General features: G+C 60.9%; 1 protein-coding gene across 1 annotated transcript in view; it reads right to left on the bottom strand.

Moving 5' to 3' along the window:
- LOC141575293 (tensin-3-like) overlaps positions 1 to 15,852 on the bottom strand; it is a 61,935-nt gene that overhangs the window by 32,605 nt on the left and 13,478 nt on the right. Inside the window, 4 exon segments of the mRNA XM_074354334.1 lie at positions 1,098 to 1,145; positions 1,236 to 1,362; positions 2,172 to 2,341; positions 13,409 to 14,647. Coding sequence (XP_074210435.1) covers positions 1,098 to 1,145; positions 1,236 to 1,362; positions 2,172 to 2,341; positions 13,409 to 14,647 — 1,584 coding nt within the window.

Here is a 15,852-nt window from a genome sequence, read left to right on the forward strand (position 1 = left end):
TCAGCTGCTCGAACCACCCACATCTCCCCCAAGTGCAGCCCTGTCCTCCCCTCTTTCCAGAAACCACTGCGGCCCGAGCACTCCACCCGCCTGGCACTGCTTTGCACACAGCAGCCGGACCAGCGTGTCTCTGGTGGACCCGGTTGTGGCGGCATGGCACCCACTGACTTGGCCCAAACCCACTAACTGGGTTCCAGCGAGCTGCCCATTGTGGGGGATGGGGGACAGGGCTGTGTGGAGACGGAGACGCCATCCCTTTGCGTCTGAGTTATTGAAACAGAAGAACATGCACGTGGCTACACACGGCAGCATGGGCACCTCTCCGCCGTCCTTGCATTCGACGTTCAGAGGCGCCAACACAGCACAAGCTTCTCCACACCCTCCACGCACTCATGCTTACTAAGGAGCTGGTCTCTGCGTGTGCACACCGGGCCACACGGGAAACTCTGCAGGACAGACAGCCCTTCTGTTAAACGACCTTGGATCTGGGTTCCTCAGGAGGGAGGGGCAGTGGAGCGGCCATCGTCCCAAGGACAAGAAGTGGGATTAAACACACAGTCAGCCTCCCACCTTCCCAGAGGTGCACCTGAGGGAACCCCTCCCCGTTTCCCGGGGCAGAAAGCAGCGACATGGAGAACCCACGATGACTGAGGAGAGCGATTTTTAAATGGGAACACGGCTTGAGCCGCAGCCCCTCCACCACCTGACTATGGACTCTCCAGGCAAGTGGCGTCTACCCGGGAGGCGGAGCTGAGTAGCCCAACCAGCACGCATCCACGCTACCTCCGTGGGGTGGGTGCAGGGGCGTGGAAGGTGCCCAGGAGGGAGCAGACCCACCCCTGTGCTGGGAGACCCAGGATGGGGACCACACCCAGGACGTAGGAGCCAGGACAGGGCCCCAGAGGCGGCAGAGGTCCAACGCCCCAGCAGACCCCAGCTCACCCCTGCACCCCTCCACCCCATGGCCAGTGCTGCCCTCACTGTCCAGGCTGCTGCGTTGCGACCCAGGCACGTGGTGGTGCTCCTGCATGAGAGGATGCCCAGGGCGGAAGAGAGCGGGGTCTTAACCTGAGCTCCTCTGTACAGGCTGCTGCCACCCATCGGGGGCCCCGGGGGGCTGAATGGAGGGTAACGGGGGGTCGTCACTACAGAAGAAAGCAGAGTGAGGCGCCGTCCATCCCCGAGTCCTCCCTGAGGGGCCATCGTGCAGGCGGCCAGCTCTGCTCCCTCCTTACCGTACGGCGTCTCCGGAGACATGGGGAACGCAGGCGTGGGGGGCAGGGTCTCACTGCCACTGCCAGTGGGTGAGAAGACCCTGCCGTCGACCCCATCCAGGTCCTGGGGGTACACGGGGATCGCCGTCTGGAAGTGGCACGGGGTGGGGGTCAGGTGAGCCAGCCCTGGTCTGAGCGCAGGCCCAGGAGGCAGGGGTGGAAACCCAGGAAGTGCAGTGGCCATAAAGGTGGGGGAGCGTCGGGTGCTCCGGCCGGTGACAGCCACACAGTGAGTGGAGCTGGTGGGGAGTCTGTGCGGGGGTGAGCACCCGGGGAACGAAGCAGGTGAGTGACCTTCACCCGCAGTGTGTCCCCAGGCAGGTACGCACACGGCGCACTGAACCCACAGCTCAGGGAAGAGGCTGCATGGACACGTTTCCTCTATGGGCCCTGGCTCGGTGCCTGGGTTAACATTAACGGTGATGTTCTCCTCCCCGTCTGCTCTGGGCCCCAGGGCTCCCGCCTGGACAGCACGTGAAACCTGACTTGAAAGGGTTCCTGGTCTGGGGGCTTGCCGACCCGTCTTACTTCGATTCTGGTTAAAAGCCTGAACCATGCCTCCCGGAAGATGCTCTGATGTTCTCCCCGGGGGGTGGGGCGGGTGTCCCACGTCCACACTGACCCACACGTTCTCCCTGCCCCCCTCCCGGGGACCCCGAGGGGCCTTGGGTGGGGACTTGGGCCCCCCTGTTGGGATCTGGAGGAAGTCTGTTTGCGGCTGGTGTCTGCTGTCCGCCCGCGGAGTTCCGGGCCCTCATCCCTCCCATGGGTCAGAACACAGAGGTCCGATGACTGGAACGAGGCGCACGCCCAGGGCCCGCTCGGGACAGCGACCGCGCACCCGTGCTCTGCACCCACACCCTGCCTCGGGCCAGGCCCCGGGCGCGCTGTGGCTACCTCCTTGGCGCTGGCTGGAGAGAGTAAGGGCACCAGGCTTGGGGCCTGTTCCGTGCTGGTGGGCTTCCCCCAGCCGCACTTGGACTTGGAGAAGGCTGGGGGCCCCCCGGTGTCATTGTCATACTGCCCAACGCTCAGCTTCTGGAACCTTCCGCTCGGGGGCTCGTCACCTGCAGGGAGGGAAACACGTGGGCTGCCGGCGCATTCCGCGCGGGGCAGACCACCAGCCCGTCACTGCGACCGACTTTTAACCTCTCAGAGACACTCGATTCATTATTTTTTCTTTTTCTGGTTCCAGAGCACCTTCCTCGCCCGACAGGAAACCCCAGCCCCCTCCCGCGGCCCCAGCAACCAGTAACCCACTTTCCGTCTTGACGGGTTTGCCTGTTTGGACGTTTCATTGACAGGGAACCCCGGGGCTCCGGCTGCTCTCCCCCGGCATGACCAGTTACCACCCGCTGTCAGTCTCTCCCACCGCCGGTTCCACCAGGACCTGTGTCCAGCGGGCTCCCCAGAACCGAGAGCCGGCCGGGCACCCAGCGGGGGCTCAGGAAGCACGGGGTGGGGGAACCCGGGGCCCTGGACCGAGCCCGCTTCCCACCCCCCAGAGTCAGCAAGAAGGACTATCCGTGCTGGTCGAGCTTGGAAGGGCCCCGGCGGCCGCAGACACGGGGACTCACAGTCTGAGACCCCTGTCCGAGCTCAGCGCCCCCTCCTGCAGCACCTGCAGGCACCTCTGAGGCCAGAGGGCCTGCATGCCGCTTCAGGACCACCACAGAGGGAACAGCCACTTTGACCAGACACAGACGTCTTTTTCTTGGGTCACGAACGTGTACACATTTCCACCTGCCTACACGGTCGGTCGCCTTCTTTACATGATGTACTGTGTCTTTTAGAAACATTTTACCCCTTCTCGTTTTTACAGAGAGGGCGTGGGAGGGGGGTGCGGGGCCCCGGAGGGAGGCTGGCCCCCACCCCTGCACAGGCAGGGCCCAGACACCATTCCCAGGGCAGGACAGGTGCATGGTGGGGGCCCAGCACTTTTGGAAGGTGGATCAGGGTGGAAACGCTCGTGGGTGTCAGTCAGTGATGGGCAGGAGGACCCTGCGAGCCTGGCCACCCCAGGAGGGGACGACTGATGCCCCCCAAGGCTGTCGGGTCACAGCACGTGAAGCACATCACCCAGGGAGACACCCAAAGGCGCTGCTCTGAAATGGTGCACAGCGGGGCGGCCCTTGACCTGCCTCCTGCGGCCCATCAAAGCTGAGAAATGCAGAGGCCTTCCCGGAAGGGACGGGGGAACAGGAGATGGCCTCTGTCCGACAGGCAGGGCAGAAACGGTGTCCTGCGGACGTGGCCCGCTGTGGCCACGCCAGCGCACTGGGAGCAGGGTGTGGGTCCTCCCCAGGGGTCTGCTGCTGGCCTGCGGAGGACAACCTGCACCCTGACCTCCACGTGATATGACCTCAGCCCTGACCTTTGAGCCAGAGGGCTTCAAGAACTGAGGCCCCGTCCAGCTTGCGGTCCTGTGTATGAGACCAGCCTCAAGGATGCACTCAAAGGCACCACTGTGAAAACATGTCCGGGTGGGACCAGGGCCCATGAGGAAACACGCAGAGCCGAGCAGGCAGTCTCAGGAGCCGTCCGTCCCTGCAGCTGGTGCGGAGCTGTGGGTGACCCCACTCCTGGGCTTCCTCCAGGCCCCGGAAACATCCCATGGGAGGCAGGACACACCTCCACAGCCAGGCGGGGCTGTGGGCACGTCTGTGATTAAGCACATGTGTGGCCACATCACCATGCCGCGTGCCAGAAACTGACACGGCGTTGTGCACTGACCGCACTTCAATAAAGAATGCAATAAACACAAAAATACAACAAAAAAGGAATGATCTATGTGGACCACGGAGTAGGGGGAACCCCTGGCTGAGATCGGGGACCCCTCCTTCTGCACACGTGCCAGCGCTGCCATGGACGCCCCCTCCATCTCTCACGTCCTTCACCCCTCGTGAACTTCGGGTAACGACGTCTGAGTCCTCCCAGCTTTGGAACCGCCCCCAGCAGGCAGAAGTGCCCCGTCCCCGGGCAGCGGCCAGACTCCAGGTGGCCAGGACACAGACGAACACAGACAGGCTCCCGGCGATGCTCAGGCCGCCTGGCTGCGCACGGGAATCACATTCGGGGTCTGGACCCTCGGGCCGAGCCTGCCCTGTGAAGTCACAGCCTGCGGAGTGAGACCAGGAGGCTGGCGTCTTCGTAAAATTCCCCAGCGTTTCCAAACACACAAACCAGTGGGAGGACCAGGGCCAGTCTCCAGCATAGAGTCACGCACTGGGGAGCGTTTAAAATCACTCTGACGCCAAGCAGGATCCAGGCCAATTTACCCCAACCTCCTGGGGGAAGCCCGCGGGCATGTGCAAAGCTCCTGCGACTGACACAATCCCAGGTGGCAGTGCCGAGCGGGCGGATGCACGACCTTCGCCTCCACCTGGGTGGCTGCCAGGGGCAGCATCTTCGCACAGGGGCCTGCCCACGGGTTCTGGAAACTCCCTCGCATTCCTGGGAGCAAAAGCCACCACCAGGGATGCACGCAGACGGCCTGCCCCCAAGTTATCTCCAGGCTCCCCATTCAGATAAACGTGCTTCCTCTGCAGAGCGAGTGTCAATGGGAGAAGGGCAGAGCGACAAAGAAACACCCAAATGCGCTTCCAGACTGATTCAAGTGGCTCTGCTCTCCCTGACGCAGAAATGCAGACGGACTCCCCCACAGGGAGTGTTCCCAGGGAGAGGGGACATCTGTCAGTTAGTCCCCATCTGACCCCAGGGCCTCAGGGGATGTGGGAACCAGGCCAGTGGGCTCCGCATATCTGTGCCCAGAGGCCCGGGGAGGGCAGCTGCCTTGAGGACTGTGGGACTGGAAGTCCTCCGCACCGGGAAACGCAGAAGAGCTGGGCAGGAGGGAGCCTCTCCTCTAAAGACGTTTTTTAATGGAAATGATCATGTCCAGAAAGCTAGGAGGCGCACCCTTGCACTGCGAGGAGCGCAGGAGACCGTGTCCTGCGCAGGTGTGCCTGTGACTCACGGCACAGACCCCATGGGACAGCTGCCCTCAGGGCGCCAGCGGCAGAGGCTGCCGCCTACTTTCCACTCCTTTCTGCTTCTTTGAGTCTCTTCCTTTTCTGTCATTACCTGACCGCTCTGACCCCACCCCAGAGCCCTGGATCTCACCGGCCGCCTCCGCAAACACTTGAGGAAGCATGATGTTTCCACCACACACCTCAGGACGGTCACAAGGACTGTCCACTTGTGGGGCCTCCTTCCACAGAAGGTGAGCCAGGAAGGTGCAGCCCCAGGCACACACAGCTGATGGCGGTGAGGAGGAACGGCACAGGACTTCGGGTCCCGGGCCATCTTCCCATCATCTCCTCCCTGTTCTGACCCAGGGGGCTCACCACCACCCACCCCGGGATGAGGCAAATTCCATGTCTCGCCCGTGAAGGCCCATCGTGCATCGGGGGTCACGTCCGTGCAGACCAGCTCGTGTCCACCACGCCGAGATAGAGCTTCCAGAAACATGCCCCCGACACCGGACGCCCGGGGTCTCCAAAGAGAGCTTGCCAGCACCTGAGGAGGCATCTCCTCAGCACGTCAATGAAAGAGCCACTGGGGGAGGGGGTTATAGCTCAGGGGTAGAGCGTGAGCTTAGCAGGCACGGGGTCCTGGTTCAATCCCCAGCAGAAAAGAACTGTTAAAGAAAAAGGAAAGAAGGAATTGCCACGTGGCCCGGAGCCCCACTCCCGTGTGTGTGCCCCAGGGAACTGAGAAGAGGTGATGGAACGAACACTTGTGCATGAACGTTCACACGTCCCTGCTCACAAACACTGGAGGTCCCCACCCACGGACGGAGCACAGCGCAGTGCAGCCGTGCAGAGGAATGCCACTCAGCCCTGAGCACAGCGGGGATGAGCCCGACAAATGTTAGTTATGCCTGCATTGACATGGAACACCCCGAAGAGGCTGATCCACGGAGACAGAAGGCAGACCGGGGGCGGTGGGATCTGGGGAAGTGTGGAGCAGGGCCGACAGCAGTGGGTGCAGACTCCTCCTGAAATGACAGAAGTGTCCTGGACCCAGACAGTGGGGACAGCTACGCAACACGGAAGGCACATGATGTCACGATACTGTGCACTTGAAAACGGTGAAAATGGTCAATTTTATGTCACGTGTATTTTTCTGCAGTGAGAATGTGAGGGTGGTCCACAGATCTCTGATGGCTGCGTGTGTGAGCAGCTTACGGGAGCCACAACCTTGGTTTCACGATGGTGAAGATGGTGCCAGTAGACAGAAGTTCTAAAAGCAGGACCGCAGGCCCGGGAGGGTTCAGAACCAGAGCTGCAGGCCAGCCCAGCATCCAGGGACGTGGGAACACGCCCATCAAGGTGACCTCGTGGGGCCCCGAAACCCCTATGTGTGGAGCGAGGGTCGTAGGGGGCAAAAGGAACTGAGTCACTCACCCCAAATTCAAAGGGCGTTTCTGCAGAAAAACAGAAAGCAGCTCCAACAAGAGCTACCCTACTTCCCACAGTGAAGGAAGTTCCCACCCGGAGCGCGGAGCTTCCGCGTGCCTGCGGGCACCCGACTCACGGCCCCTGCTCACAGTCCTGAAGAATCCGTCTGAAGCCACGTGGGGCGCCCGGCGTCCTGACCCCAGGCAGGAGTGTCTTTTTAGATCTCACGGCACAAGCATACCCCACCCGCCCCTTCATCTCAGGCAATGAGAGCTCAGCTGGAGAAACTCCAGTTTCGTCTGCGGCCGCGAACAGAGGGAAGAGTCCTTCACAGGAACACAACCGACCCCCTGGCCCTGGTCGCTGGCCCTCAGCCCGCAACCTCCCCCATCCTGGGTCCCTGGTGGGCCTGGCAGGAGCAGCCCCCCCGTATTCCCGGGGCCCCCTGCTCTGCAGGAGCTCCTGATGGGGGCGGGGACAGTGGTGTCTGGGAGGAGCTGGGACCCCTGGGCACAAGGGGAAGAGACGGGTCGGGAGGCATCTCAGAGAGAACGTGACCCTGGGCTGACCCTGAGGACTTGCTCAGCTCTTAAAACGGCATGAATGAGCCCAAACCCAGGCTGCATGAGGCCTGAGAGCCTGACATCTCAAGACAGGTCTGTCTGAGGCCAGGCCCCCTCGCGGTCTGAAACCCACCAAGAGAACCGAACCGTGGCTCCAGGGGGTGAGTGCTTGCTGTCTCCCGGGTGACCGGGGGCGTGACCTCCACCCTTTCATCCCTGAGACCGCCTGCCACTGCCAACATTGGGCCTCTGCCTGGCGGGACAAAGAGCTGCCGTGCGGGGACACCGGGCTGGCCTGCCCCCGGGACCCAGGAGCAGCCCCGTCTGCAGCTGGTCCCCTGGACTTGGAAGGGCAAGGAGGATAGGCCCGAGGGTGGAGAAGTGAGGCCAGAGCCCTCCCTCTTGGCCCCACACGTCCCCAGACCTCGGGCTCTGCCCCTGAGCTGGGACCATCTTCCTGGACATGCCTGGGAACACACACAGGGTGGCCACGCAGGAAGTGCCCCAGGCCGGGTCTGAGCCTGAGTCACCCACCCTCTCTGACCTGACCTGGCGCTTCCTGTCTGAACAGACAGGACAGCCCATCCTTGGGTGCGTCTACCCAGAGGAGCCAGGAGCGCCCCGCGCATGGCACCTCCTTGGTTCTGTGCAGCCCAGCTCCTCTGTCCCGTGCCTGGGCAGGCACGAGGCTGCTCCCCAGAGCCGCAGAGGGGGCGCAGTCTTGCGGCATCGGGCTGGGGTCCCTGGCAGGCGGGGGTCCTGCTGCTGTGGGGTCGGCCTGAGATGCCCTTTCTGAGATGCCTGCAGAGTCTGCGTCCCCGGGGAAAGGAGGTGACCCCGAGGGCAGCCGTTCCATCTCCTGACCGGGTCAGGGGCCTGTCCGGGCACCTGGCCCCCCAGCCCTGGGACACCCGTGCACTCCCCACACCTCGGCTCTCCCCGCGTCTGCACAGCCCGGGGAAGCCGTCCTCCGGGAAAGTCCATGCTTCCTGCTCCCCAGTGCCCCTGGCTCTCTGCCCCACCCACCACCTGGGGCTCGTGCGCTCCGCCTCCCCACCACACGCCCCCGGAGACCCACACGGTGGGAACCCACGGCTGAGGTCCTCGCTTTCCACACTGGATCCCTGTGGTGGGGCACGTGTAGCTTTACGTAATTTAAACTGATGGGCTCCCACTGTCAGTGGCTGAAGTCGGTACTTGTCACTGCTCTGAACTGCCTGCAGCATAAATCAGTCCTTGGACGCAGGCAAGACACCTGTGTCTGCAGAAGCCCTCGAAGGCAGCACTGGCCGTGACGTCCCAGAGTGTCTGTAAGCAGAATGCAGGGCTGCCAGGGCCCTGCGACTATTGGCGGCGATTGATGTAACAGAAACACGGTATTTGGACAACAGGAGGCAAGTTGCCCTTAGGTATGCGGGAAACGGAGCGCTGCCTGCCATCCATCCTTAATTGTCACAGACTTCTTCTGTTTCTTGGGTATCATCCATTGAAATCTCCCCCCATGTAGAGGATGTGATGGAAGAAACCCCTGTGGGCAGGGCAGCAGAGCAGCGGGGAGACCTGGGGTGTGGGGTGGCACCAGGTCCCAGGGCGCCCAGACCAGAGCCGGGTAGCCACGGGGGCACCGTGAGATGCCCCCACATCTCAGCCCATTTACAAGCTCCTCCGAGGCTCTCTGAGACCAGACCCCACCTCTGCAGGGCCTCTCTCTTGTCCTGTGGGGAGACTGACTCCTTGACCTGTCCCATGATGAATCTCGCTGAGGTCCCCATGCCAACCCAGTGGAGCCACAGGGGACCCGGGAGAGTCCTCTGCATTTCCGCCAGCACTGCACCCTCTATTCACAACATCAGCACGTGCCAGGAAATAAGATGAATACGTCACTGGCACTGCCCTTGAGGGGTTATACGGCTGGTGGCAAAACATGAGACTGTGCAATAAGGACACAGCCATGGGATGCAGAGTCAGATACACAGAAGCTCAGTTTACACATCATGGTGAGTGTGAAGGCCAGGGTGACGCCGACAAGCTTCAGTTTCATGCCTGGAGTAGTACAGGTGCTCAGAGCAGCAGGGCTTACCAGCACATTTACCACTAGCATCCTCATCACCACCATCACCATCACCACCACCACCATCACCATCACCACCATCACCATCATCATCACCATCATCACCACCATCACCACCATCACCACCATCATCACCACCATCATCATCACCTCAGGGCATGACCTGTATGATCCTTACTAACTTCATGACACTGGGGTCTCTGTGACGACCCCTTATCTACAGCCAGAATGAAGACACGTGTGGCAGTCAGCACCTGGGGTCAAGATGCCAGGCAGGCCAGGGAGGGTCTCATGCAGAAGAGCCAGCGTCTTGGAACTTTCCAGCCTATTTCCCATCTGTAAGCAAGACTGGAGGTGGCTCTGATCAGACACTATCCCGTCCTAAGAGGGCTGAGCCTCAGGCACACAGACATGGAATGACACCTCTGGGGGTGACAGCCACCCTCCTCGGCGTGTCAAGGGGCCTTTCAGACTCGCTGCGCCCTCCAACTCAGTAAGATTGGACTGAGAGCCATGTGTTCACCGGCTCAGCTGCACAGCCCTGGCTCCCCGATCTGGGGGAAGGAAACCTGCTGGGGCTGGAGTGCCTTCAAAGCACAGGTTTCCAGCACCCCCAAGCCTTCTGCAATGTTCCACGCCTCAGGGTCAGCAGGGCAGCTCTACAGTTTTATGACTTCCCTTGCATCAATGACTTTTTTCCTCTCCCTGGCTGATCTAACTTTCTGCACCTGAGAGATGTAAATACCGACATTTAAGTATTAAAATCAAGTGGGTAAACAATGAGGTCCTGCTGTACGGCACAGAGAACTACACTCTATACCTGGTAATGACCTATAATAGTAGAACATGAAAAGGAATATTTATCTGTATAAATGAATCACTATTCTGTACACCAGAAATTAACACAGCATTGTAATTGGACTATACTTAAAAAATTCTTTTCAATTTAAAAATTTTAAAAATCAAACAAAAATGTCTCTGTACCTGCCAGGGAGGGAAGGATGGTCTCCTGCCCCCTCAGTTCTAATAGCTGAGAGCTACAGACATGTGCATTCTTGGCAGGATCTCTATCAAGACAAGATGTCCCAGAAGGAGAACCAGAAGTCAGCGTGCAGGCTGTTCTGAGAGCCCCCTGCACTGTCCACGAGCTGCATCAGATGCCGTGTGAGTCCCAGTGTGCTGCACCTCCCAGTTTGACACTGCCCTCACACAGGAGCTCACTGTGGGTGGAACACCGGCTCTGGGGTGGGAGGCCAGTCCCTGAGCCATGAGCCGCCCTCGTGCTCCTACCAGAAGCTCACCTCCAAACTTCAGGAAGGTCTCTGAGGATGAGCATCCAATTTGCTCACCTCTACTCCCCAGACACCACCAGAGCTCTAAAAGCACAGGGGAAAAAGCCCAATGTATGCCCGAGATTCCTACCAGGCAAGAAATGGATTAAGAAACACTCCAATTGGATCTGCATAATTAATAACCAAACATGCTGAGTGTTACAGATCTGTTGACGTATTAAAGTCCTTTCATTTCAAAAATGACACTGAATTATTTTTATGATAAAAGGAACTGGAGAAGATCTAAAAATCAAAATAAAAATTCCAGTAATTACAGTAGTGAGTTTATCAAGTCACTGAAGCATGGCCACCTGGAAGGGGAGGAGATGGGGACCTGGAAGGGGAGATGAGGACCTGGAAGGGGAGGAGATGAGGACCTGGAAGGGGAGATGAGGACCTGGAAGGGGAGATGAGGACACAGGAAGGGAGGAGATGAGGACGTGGAAGGGGAGGAGATGAGAACCTGGAAGGGGAGATGAGGACGTGGGAAGGGAGGAGATGAGGACCTGGAAGGGGAGGAGATGAGGAATCTGGAAGGGGAGGAGATGAGGACCTGGAAGGGGAGATGAGGATGTGGGAAGGGAGGAGATGAGGATGTGGAAAGGGAGGAGATGAGGGACTTAAAGGGGAGGAGATAAGGACCTGGAAGGGGAGATGAGGATGTGGAAGGGGAGGAGATGAGGACCTGGAAGGGGAGATGAGGACATGGAAGGGGAGATGAGGACATGGGAAAGGAGGAGATGAGGATGTGGAAGGGGAGGAGATGAGAACCTGGAAGGGGAGGAGATGAGGACCTGGAAGGGGAGATGAGGACATGGAAGGGGAGATGAGGACCTAGAAGAGGAGATGAGGACCTAGAAGGGGAGGAGATGAGAACCTATAAGGGGAGGAGATGAGGGACCTGGAAGAGGGGGAGATGAGAACCTGGAAGGGTAGGAGATGAGGACCTGGAAGGGGAGACGAGGACCTAGAAGGGGAGATGAGGACGTGGAAGGGGAGGAGATGAGGGACTTCCTCAAACCCCGGGCTCTCTGCTTCACGGTCGTCATGAGGACTGACACCCATCACGGGAGAGAGAGGCCATTAGACAGTAACCGGAGCCTTGGACTTCTTTCCCCCAATACACTCGCATGCTTCTGACCTCCTCCAGGTCTCAAAGGAGGTTTCAATCGAAGGAAAAATAAGATTTCTGATTTTAACTTTCCCAAGTGCTTTCTTTTAAGTAGGTTCAGCAAGCTGAGACAGTTTTATTCCCACTGAAGCATGTTTTAAACTCAGAATCTCCTGAACGTACTTGACCGAGCGAGTCCACAAGGCAAACCCTCCCACCCAGGCCCGGCTGTATTCAGCTGCTGCCATCACGGCTGTGGTCAGCTCCTCCCAGGGACCCCTCCAGCTTCGCCCAGCTCTGCGCAACAACACCCAGGGTCGCAGGTGCTCGGGGGGCCGGGATGTCACTCCTGATGCAGGTGCAGGATGCTGCATGCAGACCTGCGCTCCCTGGCCCGCCCATCACCCGGGCATGGGACAGGGTTTCTTTTAACAGACAAAGTGAACAGAAGTCCTTTACTCAAGTCACACAGGGCACCCTAAACAGGACCCAGGTCTGCAGAGCTGAAGTTCCCCCAGCCACCTGGACCCGGGAGGGTCTGAAATCCTCCCCATTGGACTGCCAAGCAGGCAGGGCCCCTGGGTGCAGCCACAGGGGCCGATTCCTGTTCTCTGCCAATGACCCGTGTGACCTTGGGCAGGCCACTAACTGACACCTCCGGAGGCTCCACTGTGAGATGGGAGGTCCCTGCACCGAGGGGCCTCAGAGGATGAAGGGCCTGAGGACAGGGCAGTGCGGTCCATCCCCATCGGTGATCCCAGCTCGGATTTCGGCCGGCATGCAGGCAGACTCGGGAGCAGGACGCAGCCGTGGGGCCCTTCCTTCCTCAACTTTCCTGTCCTCAGATTTAGAGGCAGGGCCACCAAGGAACCAGTGATGCCCCAGGTGGGGATATACGGGCAAGCTGACACTGGAGGGAGGGCCTGGCCTCACCGGGCACCCCACACCCAGCCCTGAGGTGGCCTCTGGGTCCTCACAGCCCCTCTCCCTCCACCTCCCCAGGCCTCAGGGCACCCATGCCTGGACCCCCGACCCGGCCCCATTCTCCTCCATGTGGAAGCCTCTAGACACACCTTCCCCTGTGACTTCACACTGTTCCTAGAGCCAGACACCCCCACTTTGTCCCAGTGCCCTCTCCTCCAGGCCGCCCTGGCCACCTCTCCTGGGCCAAATGGCCTGTGTCTCCCGCCATGAAGAGCCTGTCTCAGACCCCAGTGCCTGCCCCCACGTCCATGCAGCCACGCACCCAGGTCACCTTGTCCACCACAGCCACCCTGGCCTTTCCAGGCCTCCCAGCGGGACAGGAATGCCTGGCACTGCCACTGCACCGCCACGTCCCAGGGGTGACAGCCTGCCAGCCCCAGCCACCATGGAGCATGGCCCCCACTGCTCTGTGGCCTGGATTCCCGCTGCACCTCTCAGCCCTGACTCTCTGGACTTGCCCCTCGGTCACCGATCCCGAGACCCTCTTCCTCTGGCTTGTAGGCTGCTGCCCCAGGTACAGCCTCCCCAGTCCTGGCTCAGAGAATCTCCCACACCCAGTTGGGGCAGTTCCTCCCCTGCCCCCACAAGCCCGTGCTCCAGACGTAGTAAGGAGCTGGGCATCCTGCAAACCCAGACGCAGACCAGCACACCTCCCGTGAAATGCCAGCTCACCTTGTCTCGTGGGGCCCCTGCCAGGGCCTCCCCCAGTGTCCTGCAGGTGGTCGCTGGCCCGCAGTCCACCTCCCACACCATCTGGGGGCACGGGGCCATTGGCTGGGCTGCCCAGCACGCTCATGTGGGTGGGGATGGGCTCGATGGTGGGGCCCAGCTCCAAGATCAGCCTGTTCAGCTGCTTGATGGACTGGTCGATGTCCAGGGTTGGGGAGCCCAGGGAGGGGTCTGCGCTCAGCTCCGGGATGGCGCCGTTCACGACGCTGACGTCCGGAGCCCTGGGCTTGAAGGCCACTCTGCCGGGAGGGGGTCTCTGTGTGTCGGGGGGATGTGGCCCGGGGCCCACGCCCCTCTGGACGTCCACTTGACTGCTGGCCCCCCGGGTCGGGGTGACCGGGACCCTGGCCTGGGTCTGCACCGGGCTGCGGCCGCTGAGCCTGGCCTCCCCGTCGGGGGCGAAGCCATACTGGTGGGCGGCCACCATCTGCTGCTGGCGCACCCAGGTCTACAAGGAGTAGCCGCTCTGCCCGTAGGCCTGTGTCGGGGCGGGCGCGGGGGGCTTCCTGAGCACGGGCTGCGGCGGCCTGGGCTCGCGGCCCCTGAAGGCCCACTCGCGCTCATACAGGGGGTCCCCGCCCAGGCCCAGGTCTGGGGCAGGGGCTCCATGCTGGTCCTCGCCGGTGCTGCTGCCAAACCCGTCTGACAGGAGTGAGTTCTGGCTGCTCTGGTGGCAGGTGAAGGGGCCCAGGTGGGTGGATGCGTGGCCCTCCGAGGACAGCGTCCCTGTGCTGTCCACGCTGCGCAGGTCGTGGCCGGGCATCTCGTCATCCAGAATGTCCATCTCCCGGTCCTTGGGGGCAGCGTCCCCGTTCACGTGCACCTGGGCCGGCACCACGTGGCGGGTCCTGCTGCACTTGCTGTGGCCATTGCTCATGTCCTGCAGGGGGCTTCTGGGGTCCTCCAGGCCAAAGCCACTGAGCATCTGGTCCAGCTCGGCCTTCTCCTGGGGGCTCAGGCCCCTCTTGGGTCCTGGGCCTGGGTGCTCCTCAGTCCTGTCGGTCCTCCCTGAGGCCATGGAGTGGCCGGAGTCACTGCTGACGGACAGGGTGTGGTCACTGTGGACCGGGCTGCTGGTGGTGGGGACAGCCTGGGGCCCGCCAGGGATGCTGGGGTCCGAGCTGCTCTTCTTTCTCACCTTGGCATAAAGGCTGCCATCGACGGGGCCCTGCGTGTGCAGCACTGGTGGGGAGAAAACAAGGTGAGTCAGGGATGAAAGGCACTCCAGGCTCTTGGAAGGGGTCTGCTCATCTGACTGAAGACGTAAATAATCTTACAGCAGACAATCCAGAACAGTCAGGGCTGGAGACTCCCCAAAGCTCTGCATACGCCCCTGCGACGTGAACGCCAAGCAGTTAGCATACTCACACATCTCGGCCCCAGACTCGTCTCCACCTTTTCATGCAAAGGGCACGGGGTCCCTTAGAGAGCTATGGGATACTCCACCCTTGGCGTCACCCGACTGGAGGACTCACTATTAATGTCACCCCTCGTCTGAATGCTGAGCTCAGCTCAGCTCACAAACCCCCCGGATTCAGGCATGGACGGCGTGTGTCAGACAAGAGGGAGCTCCTGCCAACTCTGCTGAGCACCTCCCCGGGTGCTGGGTACCAAAGTCCTAGCAAACAGAGCCTCTGAGTCGGGAGCTGCTGAAATCTAAAACGGAACTCAGTGGAAGGCCTTGGGCCTTCCTGTAAGTGCAGCATCTCTGGGCCCGGAGGTGTCATGTTCACAGGGCAGGGCCTGAGAACACTGGACCAGGTCTGGAACCACAGACCTCCACGCATCAGGATGGCCGGGAAAACAGAGTCCGGCCTCTGATGGGAAACTGTGCTGCTCAGTCAGCCATCCCCCCAAGCCCCAAACTGCTGCCGAAGTCCCTGGTAACTGGGAGGGAGGGCGCCCCACAGGTAGGAGGCTTACCATCAGCACCTCCCCACCACCCTCCTCTGTCCCCATTTCCCCAACCATGAAACTGCATTCCAAGCAAGGGCCTGACCCATGCCGTGTGGGCCCTGGGGGTTGCTGAGTCCCAGCAGCCACGGGGCCTGGAGCCGCTCACTCCGCAGAGGCCCAGTGTGCTGGGTGTGCTGCACCGTCAGTGGCCCCAGCTTTTTTGAAGGCGCTGAGGTGACACTTGAGCACAGAGACCTGTGGGGTCTTCAGGGTGCGGGGCCAAGGGCAGGCGCAACCCCGGGCTTCCTTCCCATTTCAACTGCACCCCAGGGAAAGCAGGGTGAGAAGTGATGCAGACAGTGGACACTGGGGTCCTGGCCGGGGTGGAATCTCAGTGACTCAGCCTAAAGCCGTGCCCAGCAGGGAGAGCTGGGCGGAGAAACGGCACACACAGCGCTGTCGATAAACCAGGCCATAGACGGGCACCTGGT

Source organism: Camelus bactrianus, chromosome 27, assembly GCF_048773025.1.
Source record: "Camelus bactrianus isolate YW-2024 breed Bactrian camel chromosome 27, ASM4877302v1, whole genome shotgun sequence".
NCBI classification, from domain to species: Eukaryota; Metazoa; Chordata; class Mammalia; order Artiodactyla; family Camelidae; genus Camelus; species Camelus bactrianus.